At 43.3% G+C, this 20,966-nt stretch overlaps 2 protein-coding genes across 3 annotated transcripts in view; one reads left to right on the top strand and one right to left on the bottom strand.

Moving 5' to 3' along the window:
• The first annotated feature begins 545 nt into the window (after positions 1 to 545).
• CIAO2B (cytosolic iron-sulfur assembly component 2B) lies at positions 546 to 6,988 on the top strand. The gene is made up of 5 exons (XM_063141536.1): positions 546 to 736; positions 1,428 to 1,505; positions 3,097 to 3,222; positions 5,123 to 5,168; positions 6,606 to 6,988. Exons 1-5 carry the CDS (start codon positions 584 to 586, stop codon positions 6,701 to 6,703), a joined length of 501 nt encoding a protein of 166 aa, XP_062997606.1. The 5' UTR covers positions 546 to 583; the 3' UTR covers positions 6,704 to 6,988.
• A 1,803-nt stretch (positions 6,989 to 8,791) lies between these two features.
• Positions 8,792 to 20,966, bottom strand: part of LOC134408997 (microtubule-associated tyrosine carboxypeptidase 1-like) — a 49,630-nt gene continuing 37,455 nt past the window's right edge. For both annotated transcript variants that reach the window (XM_063141532.1, XM_063141533.1), the window contains 2 exons: positions 17,501 to 17,598; positions 8,792 to 9,175 (listed from right to left, as the gene is read on the bottom strand). In XM_063141532.1, coding sequence (XP_062997602.1) covers positions 9,011 to 9,175; positions 17,501 to 17,598 — 263 coding nt within the window. In that variant the 3' untranslated portion in view covers positions 8,792 to 9,010. The remainder of the gene's footprint in view (positions 9,176 to 17,500; positions 17,599 to 20,966) is intronic.

The following is a 20,966-nucleotide window of genomic DNA, read 5'->3' as shown; positions in this document are numbered from 1 at the left end:
AAATAAATATAAATAAATAAATAACCTGCATCTTTTTCTGTACCAAGTGCTTATTGAAGGAATGAACACCCATGTTTTTTTATAGTGGTGCTGTGGGAACACTTATATTGTTGTTAAGTGTTTTCTTTTACTCTGTGTGTTTATTGTATTTGTCCTTACTTGAAAATCAATAAAAATAGTATTTTAAAAAAATCAAAGTTGGCAATTGGGTGTGGGTGTGTGCGCCTGGGTGTGCAATTAGCTCGCCTTGCCTAGGGCGCAAAATAGCCTGCCACCGGCCCTGCGCGGAGGACGAGGTTTCTGAGGGCACAAGGCGATCCCAGCTGCCACACCACGACGGCCTTTCCCTCCGCCCTGCACCCGCAGCGTCTGGGGTGCGGGACTGGGCGCGGTGGCGGCTGCGGAGGCGAGCGGGCGTCAGGCCAGGCAGTATCGACGTCAGTGCTTGTGTTCCCGGAAGTTGCCCGCGCGGGCTTCTCACCCTGTTCGCAGGTCTGCGGGCTGCGCTGCTGCTTCCGGAAGCGGGAGCCGTGCTGCAGCCCGGAGCCGGCGCGGCGGACCGGGGTTCGCGGCTGCCGTCGCCATGGTGGGCCCGGCTGCCGCCTCCTCGCCGGCCGGCGCCGTCCTCGAGAACGCGAACCCGCTCATCTACCGGCGCCAGGGCGAGCGGCCCGTCACGGCGCGCGAGGAGGACGACGAGCTGCCCGACGCCTTCGACGACCGGGAGATCTTCGATATCCGCCCTCGAGCCCCAGCGGGGGTGGGGCGGAGGAGGCCCGGCCGGCCGGCCGGCCTGCTTCCGGGGGTCTTTCCTGTAGCCTTTCCTGCCGGGCGCCCGAGGGAAAAAGAGGCTCCTTGCAGGGCGGCGGCCGGAGACCGCTCCCCGCGGGGCAAGGGGGTGGATGGGCAGCTTGGCCTGGCCTGGCCTGGCCTGGCCTGCATGGGGCGACACCAGAAGCGCAGCACAGGGAAGCTGGTGGCCTCTTCCGTGTGAGCGGCAGGAGCCCACCTGCAATCTCACGTGAAGACGGGTGTTGGTGAGAGATGCTTTCTCAGGGGGATGCAATTGGCCACTAGAGAGGCGCGGCTCGCCTATTCCCTGCTTTTATTACCTTCGGGGAGGCTCAGCCAATTTGCTTTTCTTGCAGGGCAGCCTTTGTCACTCTGGTTAGCCCTCCAGATAGTTTGGACTGCAACTCCCAACACTCCTGACCATTGGCCATGTTGACTGGGTCTGAGGGATATTGAACTCCAAAAAACATCAGGACACTAGATTCGTGAAGACCTCCTAGGGGGATGTTTGGGAAGCTCCTGTCTGAAATGAATAATAGAGTCCCCGCAATGCCTGTTGCTTTGCCCCCTCTTCCCCACCCCCCTCCACCGACAATATTGAGAACCGGGGGTGCTTTTCTTGACTTCCTACACATCTCATTCGGTCCATAAATGACCCAGAACATCCCTTAACTCTGGAAGAGCTGAATGTTGTGGAACAAGTTCGAGTCAAGGTGAGTGTTAGTGGCCTAGCCTCATCCCAACTAGAGGGGTAATTCTGAGAGAAATGAGTGCAGTGTTCTTCTCCAGAGGCCCAATAAAACCCCAAAGAGGCTTATTTGGGTTTCAGCCCATATTGGGAAACTGGCCTTTGGGAAAACAGCTCCTTCAGGGAGAACAGGCCTTTTCATGCAGACCACAATGTCGTCTTGCTCACTGGACACTACTGGAGAGGGTTGCAGTGCTGCAAACTCTGCTTTTGGCTCTGGCGCCAACCCCGCAGTTGACTTTTCCTGTAGGTTCTAAATAAGAAAATGCTGTCCTCCCCCACCAAATGGGGCTTCTTATATAATGGCATCAAAGTGGTGACTAGCCATGACATCCCAAAGCTTTTGCCATTATAAGAAGTGCCATGCTGGATCAGACCAAGGGTCCATCTAGTCCAGCACTCTGTTCACACAGGGGCTAACCAGCCCTCTCCCCCCCCCCTCACCCCACTCTGAGTGGCCGTATTATCAGACACAGAGTGCTGAACTGAGACCCAGATTGCTGGGTCACCTCTGGAGTGAGGGATGCTACGTTTTAGGAAATCCCTGCTTAAGTGCAAAGCTGGTAAGATACAAATGAATAAACCATTTTCTTTCTTCATGTTTGGTGTTGTTCCAAAGATATTTTCACAGCAACAGCATTCTACAGATTTAAAATTTTGGGCACTGGATAAGCTTAACACAAAAGATGACACATCTGTTAAGAAGGGAAATGGAGTGGATTTTGAGACTAAAAACTCTTGTCTCCATGTCGTTTAAATGAAGATCTAGATCTAGAATTTTTACCACTTCTATGACTTATGGGTGATTGACAGACACTCCCTAGCTACAGCAACACAGTCTAGTTAATTTTACCTTGATTTAGGCTCACTAACATGGAAACACCTGATAATATTTATTTCTTACCCGCTTCTCCCTTTGGATCGAGGCGGGGAACAACGTTAGTACAGTAATTAACACATCATAAAAATTATTGATTTTACATTAATCTGGGTAGGCCTGCCGGAAAAGGCTAGTCTTCAAAGCTGCCTTAAAATCACAGAAAGAGTTAATATTACGAATCTCCTCTAGCAGGCTGTTCCATAATCCAAGGGTGACAAAAGAAAAGGTCCTCTGGGAAACTGATGTCAGCCTAGTCTTGGCTGACTGAAGTAAGTTCTCCCCAGAGGACCTGAGTGTGCAGGCGGACTGTATGGGAGAAGGCAATCCCGGAGGTAACCTGGTCCCAAACCATTTAGGGTTTTAAAGATAATGACCAACACTTTGTACTTTGCCCGGAAACTAATTGGCAGCCAGTGGAGTGATTTTAATGTTGGGGTAATATGCTCACCCCTAGATGTACTGGTGACCAACCTGATAGGGATGTTAGTTCCCTGAAGCAAGCCTCAAAACGCATTGGGCTTTTTGTTAATAAACTGATTTTTTTCATCTCAAGAACTTGTTTTATCTTCTTTGTGACCTACTTCGGATGCTCACCTCCCTCTGCTTTTTTAAATACCTAAATGTCAAACTTCTCTTTAATAAATCTTTATTTGGTGGTGGTGGGATGGTTTTACAGGTGAATGATGCTGAAAGTGCCGTGTCGGTGGAGTTCACTCCCACAATTCCACACTGCAGCATGGCAACGCTAATCGGCCTGTCGATCAAAGTGAAGCTGATTAGATCCCTTCCTGAAAGGTTTAAGGTGAGTGCAAATGGCCAAATGAGGCGCAGGAGGAAAAATGTTTTTAAACTTTGGATGAAGCTTGGTGGCCTAGAGTAGGTCCCATGGCCTTCTAGTGCGGCTGAGGCATTATTTCTGGGTGATCTGTCATCCCACCTGCAGTAGTACTGTAAGCAAACCTGCAGTGTTAGCCCTCATGGCAAAGAAGAAAGTGGGAGGCATAGTACTGACTAAGAATTGTAGCCTTAAAGCAAGATCCAAAGTGAGCTTTCATTACTGGGCAGTATAGAAGTGTAATAAATGAGTGGAATGACATTCACTGTCTACTCAGAACTAAGTCCACCAGGACTAAAATCTGAATCAAGCAAGATTTCAAATTGTAGTGTTGGCACATTTTAAAATGTTGCAAACTGCTTAAAACTTAATAGGAGGAAATGAAGGGGAGGTGGCTAGAAATTACAACAAACAGAAATGCCAGGCAGGTTGAACTGCTTAGGAAGGACCTCATTCAAGAGCCCACCCTCTCCTCCCCATCCCCTTGGAGCACAGCCCCTGCTTGGCTGGATTGCTGGCCCTGGTGCTGTTGGAGGAACTGTAGCACAAACACCATCGGTTCTTAATGGCTCCTCTTTGAAACTGTATTTTAATACTATTAATTGTCAGTTGCTCATCAGTGAGACTAAGATACTTAGCAGAGAGCTTCAGCTATGGGATGGTATATAAATGAAATAAATAAAATAATAAAATAATATGATACAGTACCTGGGCTATATCACTTATTGAGCCGTAGGGGAATCAGAGCTTTGCTCCTGCAGTCGCTGCTTCCACAGACTCCCAGTTGCAGAAGCTCTTGACAGGCAAATGGGGTGAAAGAAGAAGGTTTGCTTCCCATGTCTTGCTTATTTATTTTTTTAAAAAAACTTGAGGGTGGTGGAGGAGGGGAAGAAATCACTGTGTTCATCCCTGCTTCCCCCAGCCCATGATCCTTCTGGAGTTTGAAAGGTGCTGTTTTAAAAGGAATGGGGGAAGGGGACTCCTGGCAAGGCAGGCAGGAAATAGCATTTCTTCTCTGACAACATCACCACGAACCCTCCTCAGGTAGGGGCTGCAAGGGCATTTTGTCATGTGCTGCAATTGTTTTCAGACTCTGAAAAAGCACCAGAAACCAGATCAGGGTGGGGAGAAGAATGTGCAAACAACTCAGAAAATGATGGAATGCAAAAAGCTAGCAATTCTCTGCAAAGAGTGATGGAAGGAAAGATGGCAGTTCCATAGACTTTGTATGATCCTGGAAGAAAAGCTTGGGATGTGAAGTGCAGGCAAGGAAACATTTCCAGGAGATTTGAGTTACTAGTCTCACAGTGCAAGACTAGAAAACATGGCCAGTTGCTTTGCTTGGGAGTTGAAAAGTGGATGGTGAGGCATGCAGATCCGAATGGAACATGGAAAGTCTCATTTCTTTTTCTGGATCGCTGGCTCTTGTCTCTCTGCCACCTGAAAGCCTTGCGGATTAAATAGGCTGACAGAATAGATCTGTCTTTCGCTGTTAGAAATTTGCAGTGGGCGTGTTCTGCTCAATGGGCTTGCATGGGAACATGGATACAACCTAGTCTCCATCCTTCTGCTTAGTGATTGCCTGCAAATGTTCATTGACTAGCTGCAAAATTCAAGTATGCCGTAGGTGAATTGAGAGGATGTTATTGATGGAGAGGGAGAAGCCCAATCCTGAGGTTGCTCTGAGGGGTGAGGACGTTTGGGTTAAAATCCAATGTAAGTTCTACTTAGAGTAGACCCACTAAAATGAAGGGGACTATGACTAACTTAAGCTCCATTCATTTCAGTGGGTTTACTCTGAGTAGGATTTATGTTGGATTTTATACTAGGTGACCCAGATGAGTTGGTCTTTTTTTCTCCCTTCCAGGTAGATGTCCACATAACACCTGGGACTCATGCCTCAGAGTATGCAGGTAAGCTTTAATTCTCCAGGCAATTCAGCTCAGAATAAATTGCCTACATTTGCATATAGATATGCATCTCACACTGTTCCTGGAAGCCTGGTAGCAGTATGCCCTTAAAAATAAGGTCTGAAAGTTGATGAATGAAAAAAGCTTTTCAGCCCCTTCCCCCACCCCCATGTCTTCACTGCAGTCCAGGTACAGCAAAAGTACCAGGGTACCTGGATCTTTTTCTGGGGGATTTGGCAAACCACACGGAAAGGCTGTTCTGTACTTTTGATGCTGAAACAAGACCAGAAGATGACCCTAACTTTTTGTGGATGCAGCAGCAGCAAACAGTAGCAGCATCTTTAAATGACCAGGAAGCAGATTCAGTTTCAAGAAGTTTTCTTTGCTGTATTGTGATCAGAATTCACTGCTTTGTTCAGTGATACAATTTTAGTTGTAACATTTATATCTCACTTTTCCTCTAAATAGTTCAGGACAGCATGCAAGGGGGTTGTTCCAATTTATCCTCCATACAAGCCGGTGAGAAAGGAGGTGTTGAGAGAGAGACTGGCCCAAGTTCCACCAGGGAGCTTCATGACATGGACATTGGATTTGAGCCCAGGTCCAAATTCAGTCTCACTCCCAGAATGTGTCTTTGCTGAGTAACTTTTTCATTAGCTTGCTGAACTAATAGAAAAACGTAAAATGAAGTGGGCAATTTAACACCATTTTTTAAAAAGCGTGATCCAGGAAATTGCAGGCTGATTAGCTTAATGTCTGGTGTGAGTAAATTGATTGAAAGTGTCACTAAAGAAATAAGGGTTTGAGAATACTGAATGCTGCTTGAGCTTGAATTTGGGTATTTCCATCAGATGACAAAATCAGCCATTTTCATTGTGTGTTTTTATGCTAATACAGCTGTCAAATAAAAATGCACAAATAATCCTGTTCATGACTGCTATTAAGGCACCTGAAAATTAACACGAGTACTGCTACTGCAGAGAAGGTGCAGTAAATGCTTTTCTTTAAGGGCATGTTTTCTTGCTTCATGGATTCTGTTAACCAGCACTGAGCAGCAGAGTAGCACCAGGATTTGAAAGGCAGACACTAGTGACAAGTGAATATTGTCTTCAGGCAAGTAAGCAAGGATCTTTCTGCAAATTGGACAAGTTGGTCCTTTTCTTTCAGACTGTTGATGTAGCACATGCTAAATGTGGGGGTTGGGTTGTAAAAAGCTTTTGTTAGCCAATTTTTGAACAATACTTGCAATGAAATAAACTGCCCAGCATGGAAATAGTGCTGTCTTGTGGAGGTTTTCAAAGAAACACACCCATGCTGAAAGGGAAAAATCTTAAATATCACTTGAATAGGCAGGTGAGTGTTGCACTAGCTCTTCAGCCCCTTCTGCTACATAGATGGGTAGATATTTTTACTGAACTCTCATGTGATTGTTTTCCACAGTAAACAAGCAACTCGCTGACAAAGAGAGGGTGGCGGCTGCTTTGGAGAACACCCATTTGTTGGAAGTGGTGAACCAGTGCTTGGCTGGACGGCCCTGATGCGCGTGTCAGTGTGAGTGGGGGCAGGGCATGCTGCAGTTCAGCTCTGTATCTATATAAGATACTGCCATACGCTTGTACTAGAATAATTGTAGTTCATTTGCAATACTGGCTTAAAGATGTTGGCTTCGAAGTAAATGTGAATCTGTAAAACTCATTATAAAAGTTAAGAACTGTTTGGGTCTCGAAGAGAGAATACATTCATCATGTAATTGTAGGTCTGTAAAATGAACATGGATCTCTTATAAAGCCAAAATAGTTTAAATAAAGGTTTGAATGATCCTAGTTTCGCCACATTTCCCACTGACAAAGTATCAATATTGTCTTTGGATGGATTAGTAAATAAGGGGAAAAACATCAACCATTTGGAAAGAGGTTTAACTAATCAAAGTAAAAACTCATTTTGGAACTCATGTTGGAAGCAGGAGGCATCTGCTTGTTAATTGATTTTAGACATTTCCCAAACAAGTTTCAATCTGGACAGAATTTAGTAATCCGTCAGTTATGCCAGATGAAATAGACATGTTGGTAACTGCAGTTTAGAAACAGTTATAGATTTGCTGGTTCATGCAAATGTGAAGCTTTCTTCTAGAGCACTTTTCAGGTAGCAAGAAAACCAACTGTCCCATTTTAGGCCTGAGCAGGGATCTGAACTTAGCTGGCCATAAAAAATCCTGCTATTAGCACAACAAGCACAGAGGAGAAGTCTTTATTGAAGGGATCAAAATCCTTTTTACACCAAAGGAGCACAAAAAAGGAAATTGCTCCTAATTTCCCATCAAGATCGCATCACCCCCACTGAGGTAACAATACTACCTGGCTAAAGGATGTGGACAACGACAGGATTCTACAGCAGGGGCAGGCAGAAGGTAGATCTGTAGATGGAACTCAACTCCCAGAAGCCTGTGCCAGCATGGCCAAATGTCAGGAATGCTGAGGATTGAAATCCAAACCATCTGGAGATCTTTCTGCCCACTGTTGCACATCAGGGGGTGAGAAACCACTTTGATATTGAGGGCTGTAATTTGATAGTGGGAACTTCCAAAGCAGTGAGCCACCTGTTTTCTTTCTCCCTTCCCCCAAAGCAGCCATTAGGCTGAGGGGAAAAGATTCCATGTGTTTTTCCTAAGCCTAATGGCCACGGAGCGGCTGCTGCGAGCTGAAGCTAAAGGCTGTGGCAGCTGACACTTCAACACTGGTTTGAAAGCAACAGCTCCAGTCCCATCATTTCTGCTTTGCGTGTGCTAAGCTTTGTTCTTTTTCTTCTTGCTTGAGAGAAGTTCCATTTGGGGCTCATGCCATTGGTTAGTTGTTTTCTTCACCTGGACTATGCCCCACTCTCACCCTTTTTTCAACTGCTGGCTCCCTTTGCCACCCATCCTCACCTCAGGCGTCCACCTTGCCTAGTGGTCTCTAGAAGACCATCTCTCTGCACTCTAGACTGTTACTCTTCCAAGGACCTTGGGCACAAACAAATGTAATTGTTACAAACACACAGTTTAAGCTACCACAATGCACCCTTGTTAGAATGCACCCTACACATGGATTATACCAGACACATGGACCACAAAGAAAAACTTGTCAAAGGACTGGAGCTTCTTGCTTCTATCTGGGGACAGTGGTCTGACTCTGTAGAAGGCAGCTTTCTGTATTCAGGGATTTAAAGTAATACATAAGTCAGTGCCTGGAAATGACCCTGTCCATAATAAGGGATGAGGGAAGGCTTGCTTGCAGGATCCAATTTGGTTTTTTTTTTACTAGAATCCTAAAGTGCACTATGCAATATAGTGTCTCAAACACATGCTCAACCCAGGAATTTGTTTTCAGTGCTAGAACTGAACTCTCAGCTTGTCTATAAACTACTCCTGGTTTTCTCCTGAAGCTTTCCTCCACCTCAGCAGCCTAATTTAGAAGAGGGGGAAGCCCTTTTGTCATTGTTAAACAACTGGGTGTCAGACCCCCCTGGCAATCTACTGCATTTCACCCAGAGATCTACCAGTAGATCCCAATGCAGCTTCTGCTTACCCCTGACCTAGATGATCCTATGTCAGATGCAAAAAGGCAATCAGCTGTTCTTACAACGGATTTCCTCTGGAACAGCTGACAGATTTTGCCTCAGTTTGGTGTTCATCACCTAATATTCAACCAGACATACTAATAAATAAAGAATAAATAGCAAGCTGTGTGCCATCGAACTGTCTTCAGCAGACCAGCCAGACAAATGTCCTTTGGAGCCAAAGGCTCCATAATTGCAGCACGACCTGCCCAGCTAGGGCTGTATGAGTCACAGCTCACCCCACAACTTGCTCAGTCTGGCAGCAGCTGTTCCAGCTCCTCGTCATTAAGGCAGTTGGTGGTGACAATGTGGTTGAGGTGCTGCATGTACCGCTCCAGGTCCTGCATGAAGTGGGGGATCCGGGCCTTCTCCAGTACCCCATATTTCTTAAGGTGATCCACATCTTCATAGGAGACCTGGTCAAAAGAAGCCCGGCACATTAAGTCACCATTTCTGGAGCAGGTTTCAGTTTGTTTGTGATGCAGGATTAGGTAGCTTTGCATAACTAGAATGCCAGTTGGGTGGAGGGGACTTCCCTGGGCTCAGACCACCACAAGCGGTCGAACTAGATAGCATGTAGGAGATCTGCGATTGGACCTCCTAATTGTCTTGCTTTTTCTTTAGTTAAAACTGGCTGGGGGAGCGGAGCTGAGCCCTTCCACCCCAAATACATGCCTTTCTCCCCAAATTAAATAGACCCCAAAATTGCTCTTTGCCATGGAAAGGAAACCACTTGGGCGCCCTTCTTTAATTTTGCCCTAAGGCACAAAGCTCAGCACGGCCTCTTTTACAGCACTGTTGTATGGAATTATGTTATTTCTTGGGTTCCTACAGAGGTGGTACACATGGTTCTCCCTACCCCGCCACTTTTCACAACAACTCCCCCAAACTCACAAGGTTGGTATAAACACACAAAAAGTCTTGCTGTGCCAACTTGGGAGCTGTACCAGAGATAAAGCAAGAAACAAAGATGTCCAAGCGCGCATGAGAGCACATAATTGTACTTATTGTGTGGTGGTGCGAGCAGCAAAGAAGGCTTACTTTGCTGCCTCCATTGTGTCTTCAAGTAGCCATCCAGCAGAGCATTTTCGAGTGGTCTGGGGGTTGTTAACACTCTCCACAGCGAATGGTGCCCTGTTTCCCTCAAAGGACCCACTGTGACCATTTTGTATCTCACTTTGAGGACAAAATTGCTTGTCTCTGCAGCAAACTTGACAGATGTTATTAGTGCAGTTCCAGTCGAAGTGGAACTTGATCAGGTGGAACTCCACCATCAGCCCGATTTTGTGGGATCACTTTCAGCGGCTGCGGCCTGATGATGTTTGCAAGGTACTTGCAGCAATGCAACCAACCATGTGCCCTCTTGATCCCCGCCCCTCCTGGCTAATAAAAGCTAGGGGCCGGGTGAGTCAGGGTATGGTGAATGCTTCTCTACGGGAAGGGGTGATCCCTGACATCTTTAAAGAGACAGTAGCATGACCACTCCTGAAGAAGCTCACTCTGGACCCAATGGCATCTGGACCCAATGGTATTAGACAACTATTGCCCAGTTACTTAGGGAAGGTATTGGAAAGGGTTGTGGCGGAACAACTGCAGGCACTCTGGGAAGACGATGATTATCTAGACCCATTTCAATCTGTGGTTTGACCTGGTTATGGGACTGAATTATCCTTGGTCGCCCTGATGGATGACCTGTATCGAGAGAGGGACAGGGGAGTGCAACCCTGTTCATCATGCTCAATCACTCATCTGCTTTTGATACCATCGACCATGGTATCCTCCTCGACTGACTCCGTGACATGGGTGTTGGAGGCGCTATGTTATGGTGATTCTGGTCCTACCTGCAGAGTCAATTTCAGAGAGTAACATTGGGGGGGGCGGAGCCAGCGAGCCAATGGAGCAGTAGGACGAATTACTCCTGCCTGTCGGTAGGTTTTAAAACAACCTTATCATCTAAAGTATCTGGGCTGGAGATGGTGAAGAATGTGTAGGAAGCTTTGAGCTGCAGACGGGGTTTTAAAGAATAAAGCATTTTGCTGTGTAATGAACGTTTTTTCAAAGGCGAAGCAAGGGGGGCAAGCGGAGTTCCTCTAAGAACTTCAAAGAGCGGTTTCATAAGAAATCTCCGAGACGGAGTGCTTATCTTAAAGGGAACTTTAATTGAAAGCCAGCATCGGGAGAGACTGATTGATAGCCCCTTCATTAGCAAGCAGTAAATATTGTTAAACACGGCAATAAACCCCTTCGGAGCTCGCTGACGGTCTGAGTTAAAAGCGAAACTAACTAACACCAGCCTATTTGTGAGACTATATGCCACCCAAGAAGCCTGCGGCGAAACCGAGGTGGGTTTCACACGCTTCAAATAACACGATTAGGAGATTACAAAGAGTAGCCGAAGCAGACTTAGGAGAGAATAATCAACAAGATAAACAAGAGGATTCTGCAAAAGCAACGGAAGAGCTTAAGATGGCTGCCAAAGTTGGCCCAGAGCCAGCAGGGCAGGAAGTGATGATGCAGCAAATTTCAGCCCTGGTGAAGGGACTCAAAGATGAGATATTTATGAAAATTGAAACGGAAGTTAGCAAAACTAATAAGAGAGTTGATGACTTGTCTGCAGAAATGGCTATAAGAGACAAGCAATTAGGCTTTTTGAAGACAGAAGTTGACCAGATGAAAAATCAAGTTAAGGAAATTCAAAAGACCCAAAATGAGCAAGAAGTGAAATTTAACAATCATGATAAGAGGCTGATCTCCTTGGAGGACAATTCGAGAAGAGCAAATCTTCGCGTTCGTAATATGGGCGAAAAGAAAGGGGAGGACCTTAGGAAGAACATCCTAAGCTGGTTCAAAGAACTAGTCCCAACCCTGCAACTAAGTGAAGAAGATGTGGAGTGCGTTCACAGGGTTGGCGGCTTTAGAAGCGGCTCAACTCCCAGAGATGTTCTGGTGAAATTTTCAAGCTATTACAAGAAAGAGCAACTGATGAGGGAGTTAAGAGCATTGGGGGAGTTGAAGTTCCAAGGAGCAACAGTGCAGGTCTTTAATGATCTGTGCCAACAAACTTTGGAATGGAGACGCAGTGTCAAGCCTATAACAGGGGAATTGAAGAAGAGGAAAATCCCCTATGCTTGGGGATACCCGATTTTTCTGCGTTTCTCATATAAGGAGGAAAATCATAAGGTTTTCTCCTTTCAGCAAGGCATGGAGCTTCTTGAGAGCTTAGGTTTGGGTCCACAAGGAGAAGCTGGTGGTGACGCGAAGAGTGATGATGAAGAAGAAAGAGGTGCAGCAGGGGGAGGGGTGTAAAGTAGATAATATAATGATGATAAGATGCATAATCATATTAGATCCTGCTGGCTCTGGGTTCCTGGCTGCCTTACCCCCCCTCCAAGGGTTAAATCAATGGCCGGAGTGTTAGACTCCCGGGGATATAATGGGGGGAAAAGATTTGGGAGGGAAAGGGGAAGTGGGGTGGGAGGGAGGGGTATGTTTAGGTTGTTATATTTTTATGTATGTAAGTTAGGTTTTCAACACGTACGGGATCGAAAAGAAGATCAAAGAACTGAATATGGATAAGAAGATAAGACTCTCAATGCTCAATGTTAAAGGTCTGGGGGCAGTCGTGAAAAGGAGAAGGATCGAACAATTGTTAAATAGCGATGGTTCTGACATAATATTCCTGCAAGAAACTCATCAATTTAATGAAAACAATGTTATTCGCTTGAGATGGCCAGTTTATTATGAAGTGTCTTTGGGGACGTCAAAAAAAAATGGAGTGGCCATTTTGATTTCAAAAAGAAGTGGGTTTATAAGAAGTGGGAATATTAAAAAAGATGAGAATGGGAGATATCTCATGATTAAGGGTCAAATGGAAGGGAAAATGTATACTCTGATCAATATGTATGCACCAAATAACAAACAAAAAGAATTTTATGAAGAGTTATTAAGAGAGATAGAAGAATTCAAGGAGGGGGTATGTCATTTTGGCTGGAGACTTTAATATGGTTATGGATAATAGAGTAGACAGGTCAAATCCCTCTGAGGCAGAAAAGAGAAACAATATCACTATTTTAAATACATTAATTAAAGAAAAGAATTTTGTTGATTGTTGGAGAATTCTTAGAGGGGCAGATCCAGGATTTACGTTTTACTCTCCAGTCCATCATACATATTCTAGGATTGATCATATTTTTGTGTCTAGAGATTTTGTAACTAAGACATGTAGAATGGAACTAGGTAATCAAGGTAATGGATCATGCATTGGTAAGTTTGGATTTTGCAGTTATTAAGGATTACAAAGATGCATTAAGGTGGAGATTGAATACTAAGATATTTAAACACGATAAAGTAATTGAGAAAATGCAGAAGGAATTGTCAGAAACATGGGAAATAAATGAAAAGGGGGGAACAAGAATTGCAGTGGTCTGGGATACCATGAAGGCTGTGTTTAGGGGGAATTGTATTAGGGAAATGTGTAATCTAAAAAGGCAACAGGAGGCAAGGCAGGTTACATTAGAGAAAGAGATAATAAAGTTGGAAAAAGAATATTGGCAAACTAAGAAAAAATATAAATTAATAGAATTACAGGCAAAAAAAAGGGAATTAGAAAATATTAATTTAGAAGAGGTCCAGAGGAATTTAATTTATATGAAAAGGGAATACTTTCAAAATAGTAACAGGAATTCGAAGATGCTTGCCAAGCTCACACAAAAGGAAAAAGCTAAAAATGGGATAGGGCTAGTAAAAAATAAGCAGGGTAATTATTGTCACATGATGAAGGATAAAATAAAAAAAATTCAGGAATTTTTTGAAGATTTATATAAGGAAAGAGATACCCAAACGAAGAAGATGGAAGAGTATGTGGGTAAATTTTTGAAGAAAGGATTAGAAAAAGAACATAAGGAAATAATGGACAATAAGATACTGCAAAGTGAAATAGAGGAGGTCATAGACCGGCTTAAAGCAGGGAAATCACCGGGGGTAGATCAGAGTTTTATAAAAAATTTAAAACATTAATAGTGCCAAAGTTGTTGAAGTTATATAACGCAATAATGGAAGGGGAGAAAATTCCAGAGTCATGGGAGCATTCTATAATAATTTTAATTCCGAAACCGGATAAGGACTTGACTCTCCCTGATTCATATAGACCAATTTCGTTAATAAATCAAGATGCTAAAAAATTTTCAACTATTTTGACTAAAAGGTTAAATAAATTTATAGCTAAATATGTAGGGGAAGACCAATGTGGTTTCATAGCAGGTAGACAGATGCACACATTAATAGGTAGAGTTTTGAATGTAATACAGGGGATAAAAAAGTCAAAGAATAAGGTGGGTATTTTAGCTTTAGATATTTTTAAGGCTTTTGATTGTGTGAGTTGGCAAACTTTAAAGTTGGTGTTAAATAAAATGGGATTTGGTATTAAATTTAGAGCAATAATAGAGCAGTTATATTCTAAAAACACACCCGTAGTGGTAGTAAACGATGGAATAACGGATAAGATACGACTAGCCAGAGGGACAAGACAAGGATGCCCACTCTCGCCAGTCCTGTTTGTATTGGTGATGGAATTGTTGGCAAACGCAATAAGAGAAGATGGGGAGATAGAGGGGATAGGTAGCAGTAATAAAATAAAGTTGAATATGTTTGCAGATGACACATTGATGACTATTAGAGATCCTATAGGTAAAATGGAAAGAATTAAACAGCAGTTGAAATAATTTGAAGAAGTTACGGGGTTAAGAATAAATTGGGCAAAATCGGAATTGATGTTATTTAATTATACCAAAAAGGAAGAAAAGGAATGGGAAGGGAAGGCTTCAGTTCTGAAAAGTAAAGAAAAAATTAAATATTTGGGTATTAAGGTTACTAAAAATTTAGAAGATTTGGAAAGTGAGAATTTAAATGGATTGAAAAAAGAGATAGTAGAAAAGTTAAAGAAGTATAAGAAACTGAATCTTTCTTGGTTTGGAAGAATAGCTTTAATAAAGAAGAAAATTTTACCTAAGATTAATTTTTTTCTTTAGGATGTTACCAATAAGAATTTCAGATTTAGAGTTAAAAAGTTGGCAGAATCTTATAAATAATTATTGTAATGCTGAGAAGAAATCAAGGATTAATAAAAGTAATTGGTATTTAACCCAAAAGAAGGATGGATTGGGTCTCCCAAACCTTGAGTACTATTATATAGCAAACAGGCTGAAGCAATTTTAGGGGTAGGGGACTTAGAATGGATGGAGGAAAATACATTAGGCAATATTGAGTTAAAATTGCAGAATGTATTTTTTAAGGAAAAAGGGAAGGGCAAATGGCTTAATGATTTAGATAATCACTTTTTGAAGTTCCATTGGGAACTTTGGAATAAATATAAAAAGGGAATGCTTTCAAGTAATTCCTCCTTAACACCGGTGATAATGCTAAAGAATTTTCCAGAAAATTTAAAGAATAGACTAAGTAAAGTTTTAGAAGAAAAAAATAAAATGAAATTAAGTGAATGGTTAAGGGAGATGAATACAAGAGAGAGGTTGGAAGAAGTTTTAAAACATTTGAAATTAACGTGGTTAAACTATGGGCAATTGGAACAATGTACTAAAAATTGGGTAAGAGAAAATGGAGAGTGTGGAGAGAGAACGAAATTTGAGGAATTAATCGGAAAAAAAGAGATGGACAAGGGACAAAATACAGGGACAAAAGGGTTAATGAGTCAACTATATAATATATTAGCTGAGAAAGTGTTGGATAGTGTCGGGAAAGTGGTTTGGGAGACCGATTTGAAGACACAAATAGGACAGCAGAGATGGGAAGGACTATGGAGACAGAGAGTGTTGAGAAATATGTCAGTAAGAATAAAGGAGAATTACTATAAACTTGTATGGAGGTGGTACTTAACTCCAGTCAGATTAAATAAGATTAATAAGCAGCTTTCAGCAGATTGTTGGAGGGGTTGTGGTGAAAAAGGAACGTATTTACATATGTGGTGGGATTGTAAATATGTGCAAAAGTTGTGGAAGATGGTGTTCTTTGAGATTGAGCAGATTGTGGGATTTAAAGTAGAGGTTACACCAAGGATTGCATTACTCTCACTGCAAGAAGAACTTAAATGTAATAAAGAAGCGAAAGAACTGATAACTAACCTGCTGACGGCTGTGAGGTTGATAGTAGCTAGGAACTGGAAGATTCAAGGAGACTGTTGTATTGAAGAATGGTATAAAGAAGTGTGGGACATTGCTATAAATGATAAATTGACATGTAATATTAAAATGAAAAGAGGTATAGTAAAAACGAATGATTTTGAGGGTATATGGAAAAAGTTCCTAGAATTTGTGTTCTTTAAAGGAAGTGGGAAACCACCAACAGATGAAACTATGAGTTTTTGGAAACAGGAATGAGATCCCGTGGTGGGGGGAGCACTGTTATGTTTACTATAAATATGTTTAATAGGTTAAATTTGAATATATGATATTAAGGCAATTTTATGTTTATGTATTAAGTGATTTTATTTGTTGTTTTTGTGTTTGTTGTATATTGTTTAATAATAATTTTTTTAAAAAAAACAACAGTAACATTGCATGATCATTTCTTGGCCCCTTGGCAATTAAGCTATGGGATCATTAGGGGATTTGGAGCAAAATGCCATCAGTATGCTGATGACACACAGCTCTATCTCCCGGTGACATCTGAATCAGGAGAGGCTGTGCAAGTCCTAGATCAGTGCCTAAACTCAGTAATGGGTTGGATGAGGGCCAATAAACTGAAGCTGAATCCTGGCAAGATGGAACCCCTGTGGGTGAGTGGTTCCCGAGTCCAGGAAACAGGTTCATAGTTTAGGGGTACTCCTGGAGGCCCGAGTGATGGCGGAGGCTCGCCAGCTATGGCCGCTTCTGGACAGGAATAGGTTGGCCACAGTGATATGGGCATTAGTAACCTTAAGACTGAATTACTGCAATGCACTCTATGTAGAGGTGTCCTTGTCTGCTTCGAAAGCTAGAGCTAGTGCAGAATGCAGCAGTTCAGCTGTTGTCAGGAGCTGCCTCTTTCTTGCATGCAGCTTCTTTGCTGAGAGAACTGCACTGACTACCTATTGGTTACTGGGGCAGGTGTAAGGTTTTGGTAATAGTGTACACAGCCCTAAACAACATGGGACCAGGATACCTGAGAGAGCGCCTTCTCCCTTACCAACCTGCCCAATCACCGAGGTCATCGGAGGGCATGCTCCTGGTGTTCCATATGGATCTATGGCCCAATTCCGGATCCGAAATGTTGAGCGTTGTACAAGTTTGGTTTAAAGTTTTTTTTGAACATTTTTATATTTCTGATAAAAATAAAGAAATTTCTTTTGACATTTCTTAGCACCAGAGCTAGTAGCCTCTTTTCCTTATAGTGTTTTCATGGTGCTTTCCCCCTTTTTTCCCAATTGGAATCCACCATGAGAAGGGCCCCTTCTCTGTGGAACTCTTTGCCCCTGGAGGTCAGGCAGTTGCCAACGTTAGGCTGCTTCCAGCGCCTACTGAAAACAACTGTTTCGAAAAACCTTCCTCAACTGACTAGCCACTGATTTTCATTTTCATTTGTTTTAAATTGAACAATTTTAATTTGCTTTTTTAATCTTTCCATGTTCACCATTCTGGAATCTGTTAGGTAATTGAGCAGTATATAAATAATGTAAATAAATAAGTTCCCTATGAGATGGACAGGACCCACATGCTCCAACAGAAAGATGATGTCGAAGGATGATGTGTTACCTTCCCCAGTGCAGCCAGTAACTGGAAGTTAATGGTTTGCCGATGTCTCAGGATCCGGAGAATTCCATCCAGGTACACTTGATCTTTACTGAAACACCCTGAAAGAGGAGAACAGTCAACCTGTTTGATATAAACAAGACACCTCAGACTTGGCTTTTATTTGATATCCACCAGAAATGACTCAGCTAGCACAAAATACAAATGTTGCAGGTCTTTGAAGTGCCACAAGACTCTTGTTAGTTTTGCTGCAGGAGACTAGAAAGTGTTACACAAAATCCCCTCTTAAAAAGGTATCCATGAGTTTCCTGAAGGCCGCTGTGTATGTATGAGGTTTTCTGCTTCTGAGTCTATAGCTACTGACTTGGGTAACTAAGAAATGCAGTAGAGGGGAAATTAATTCTGAAGGTTGGTATTTAGCAGGAACATCTCCAGTGTAATCCCTATTGTATAACAAAGCACAAAAACTGGTGGTGCCCTTCAAAAATGCAACTACAGCAGGGTAGCGGACTCATCAGCCCACAAGGCGTCCCACACTGGCCCTGCCAGCAATTGTGCTTTTTAAGTCTCCTCTTGCACTACTGGACGTGTGTGTGTGTGTGTGTGTGTGTGTGAGAGAGAGAGAGAGAGAGAGAGAGAGAGAGAGAGAGGGCTAACCCTCCCCCATGCATGGCAATTAGGATTTTTAAAAGCCCAAATTCAGCCAGCAGTGGAACACAAACACACCCTGGATGGTTTCCAGTGCTCAGGTTCAGATATTACTTTACTCCATGATGTAACCTAAAATAAGCTACTGTTATCCCTCACATGACCAAGTAAGTTACTGTGTTTAATCTGAGCCAACCCTCTGCCCTCCCTGTCCTGCTGAAGCCCTCCTGATCCAGCAGTGGTGCTGTTTCATCCATTGACAACATCTCAGCAATCTGTTTAAACTTTCTACAACATCTCAATGAGAGGGGAGATGTGTGGGGTAAAATGCAGGGGCTTAATTCAGTGCTTCCAGCATCAGCCCAGTGAGAGGTGATGGTGGCTCTAAAGTTCTGGAAGTTTGTAGGATCGGGACAACACATTCTCTCCCAGCTGGGTGGCACCCAATGCATCATCAGAGCCAGTGTGGTGTAGTGGCTAAAGTGTTGGACTGGGAGTCAGGAAATCTGGGTTCTAGTCCCCGCTCGGCCATGGAAGCCCATTGGTTGACTTTGGGCCAGTCACAAACTCTCATTCCTGCCTACCTCACAGGATTGTTGTGAGGATAAAATGGAGAGGAGAAGGATTATGTATGCTGCCTTGAGTTCCTTGGAGGAAAACAAGGAACATTTTATTTATTTAAATGAAATAAATAAATAAAACCCTGTGTGATACACATAGAGGAGTGAAAAACCCTTGTGCACCAAAAAGGGGGTGGCACAAAGAAACTCTTCAGAAAAAGTGAGGCACCTTGTGCATCCTCAGAACCCTGAATTGTGCATTTCCCCCCAATAGACATTGCTGACATACAGGCCTAAGTATTCCCAATTGCACATCCCCACCCACCCCATACACACTACTGAAACAGCCTATGTAAGCTGTTTCCATTTCAGAGAACACCCATGAGGAGCACAGGAGCAGCAATCTGAACTGCTCTTGCTGCACAACTCTAGGCAACCAAAATACTCCAGAGTGGTTGACAGGTGATGTGATAGTACACAATGGGTGAAATACCTTCTACTGCAGATCGTTGGTTATCAGAGTGGGTTATTTTGAGCAAATACGCCATTGTGGATTAAATAAATCCCCAACAGACGAAACAATAACCCATGATGGATTAAATAATCCACCGTAGTTTGTTATATGTTATCTGAACACAGCCAATAAATGAATGCAGCCCTGAATGACAAGCACCAGGATCCAAAAAAGCAAAGGAACTTTGGGAAACCACTTTTCAAATGGCCAGTTTCATCAGGGCTACAAATATTAAACACCCAGCCAGTATGAAGAACCACCACAGCCACTGCCAAATTTGCTAGATGCTGCCAGGTCTCCTTCACAGTAGCTCACACCACAACCAGCCAAAGATCATTTCTTACCCGCTGGATTCTGGATTGAGGCGGGGAACAACATAGAATACAAAAATATTATAAAATACATAAAACTGATTAAAACATATAAAACTAATACGTTATTAAAATAACAGCCAAACATCTTAAAATTCAACTGGGTAGGCCTGCCAGAAGAGATCAATCTTTGTTGCTTTTTTATATTCAGAAAGACGAGTTGGATCTCTCCCGGCAGGCCATTCCACAGTCTGGGAGCGGCAGGTCCACTGGATAACAGTTGTCCAGAGGACCTGAGTGTGTAGGGCAGACTCCCTGGAAAAGAGTGACAGTTAGGAGAGGAGGAATTACAGGGCGTTCTGCACCGGTGGAGCCATTGGAGTTAAGCAACCGCTTTCAGCTTCTGGAGAATGAGACTGAAGGACAGTTTGCAGAAGAGGAAGTACAGGAGACACCATGCAACAGTGACCAAGACGCAGAAGGTAGGTCAACCAAGAAGAAGAGAAGAGTAGTCGTTGTGGGAGACTCCCTGCTGCGTGGGATTGAAACCCAAGTATGTCGTGAAGACCCATGGACTCGCCAGGTGTGCTGTCTCCCTGGAGCACAGATTAGAGATGTGACTGAAGGGTTACCAAAGCTCATAAAGCCCACGGACACATACCCCTTTCTTCTCATCCATGTGGGAACAAATGATGTCACCAAGCAGAGTTACGAAGAAATCATTTCAGACTTTGAAGTTCTGGGAAGGAAACTGAAGAACTTTGGGGCCCAGGTAGTTTTCTCATCCATCCTCCCGGTTCTTGGAAGAGGATTAGAAAGGGAAAGAAAAATACTCTGGATGAATGACTGGCTTCGAAGGTGGTGCCGTCGTGAGAGTTTTGGATTCTGGGACCACGGGCTACGCTACTTGGAACATGGACTGCTGGCAAGGGATGGGTTGCACCTCACAAGGGCTGGAAAGAATGAGTTCGGCCACAGCATGAAGAACTTCATCAGGAGGGCTTTAAGCTGAATCTTACTGGGGTGGGAGACGTAAATTTTGAGGCAACAATGGATGAAGGCCAATGCACCACAGTACAGAGAACAGCTCCAACAGTGTCCCAAAATAGTGTCTGCAACAAGGTAGGAACAAAGCCAGACTATAAAACACATGGTCTTCGATGTCTATATACTAATGCCCAGAGTATGGGAAACAAACAGAATGAACTTGAACTCTTATTACATGAAGGCAAATACAACTTGATAGGTATAACTGAAACTTGGTGGGATGACTCCCATGACTGGAATATAGCAATTGAAGGATATAACTTGTTCAAAAAGAACAGAAGAAATAGAAAGGGAGGTGGAGTTGCACTATATGTTAAAAATACCTATCCCTGCACAGAAATACAGGCAGATGAGATTGGGAGCCCCGTCGAGAGCGTCTGGATTAAAAT

This window comes from Elgaria multicarinata, chromosome 14, assembly GCF_023053635.1.
Source record: "Elgaria multicarinata webbii isolate HBS135686 ecotype San Diego chromosome 14, rElgMul1.1.pri, whole genome shotgun sequence".
Taxonomy (NCBI): Eukaryota; Metazoa; Chordata; class Lepidosauria; order Squamata; family Anguidae; genus Elgaria; species Elgaria multicarinata.
The sequence above is the reverse complement of the archived record's forward strand: the minus strand, read 5'-3'. Positions and strand labels throughout refer to the sequence as shown.

Bases quoted from the DNA above. Each gene is read 5' to 3' on its own strand.
- CIAO2B (XM_063141536.1), top strand. From the start codon at position 584: ATGGTGGGCCCGGCTGCCGCCTCCTCGCCGGCCGGCGCCGTCCTCGAG. The intron at 3,223-5,122 runs GTGAGTGCAAAT...TCTCCCTTCCAG, and splicing joins CCCTTCCTGAAAGGTTTAAG to GTAGATGTCCACATAACACC. The intron at 5,169-6,605 runs GTAAGCTTTAAT...TGTTTTCCACAG, and splicing joins TCATGCCTCAGAGTATGCAG to TAAACAAGCAACTCGCTGAC.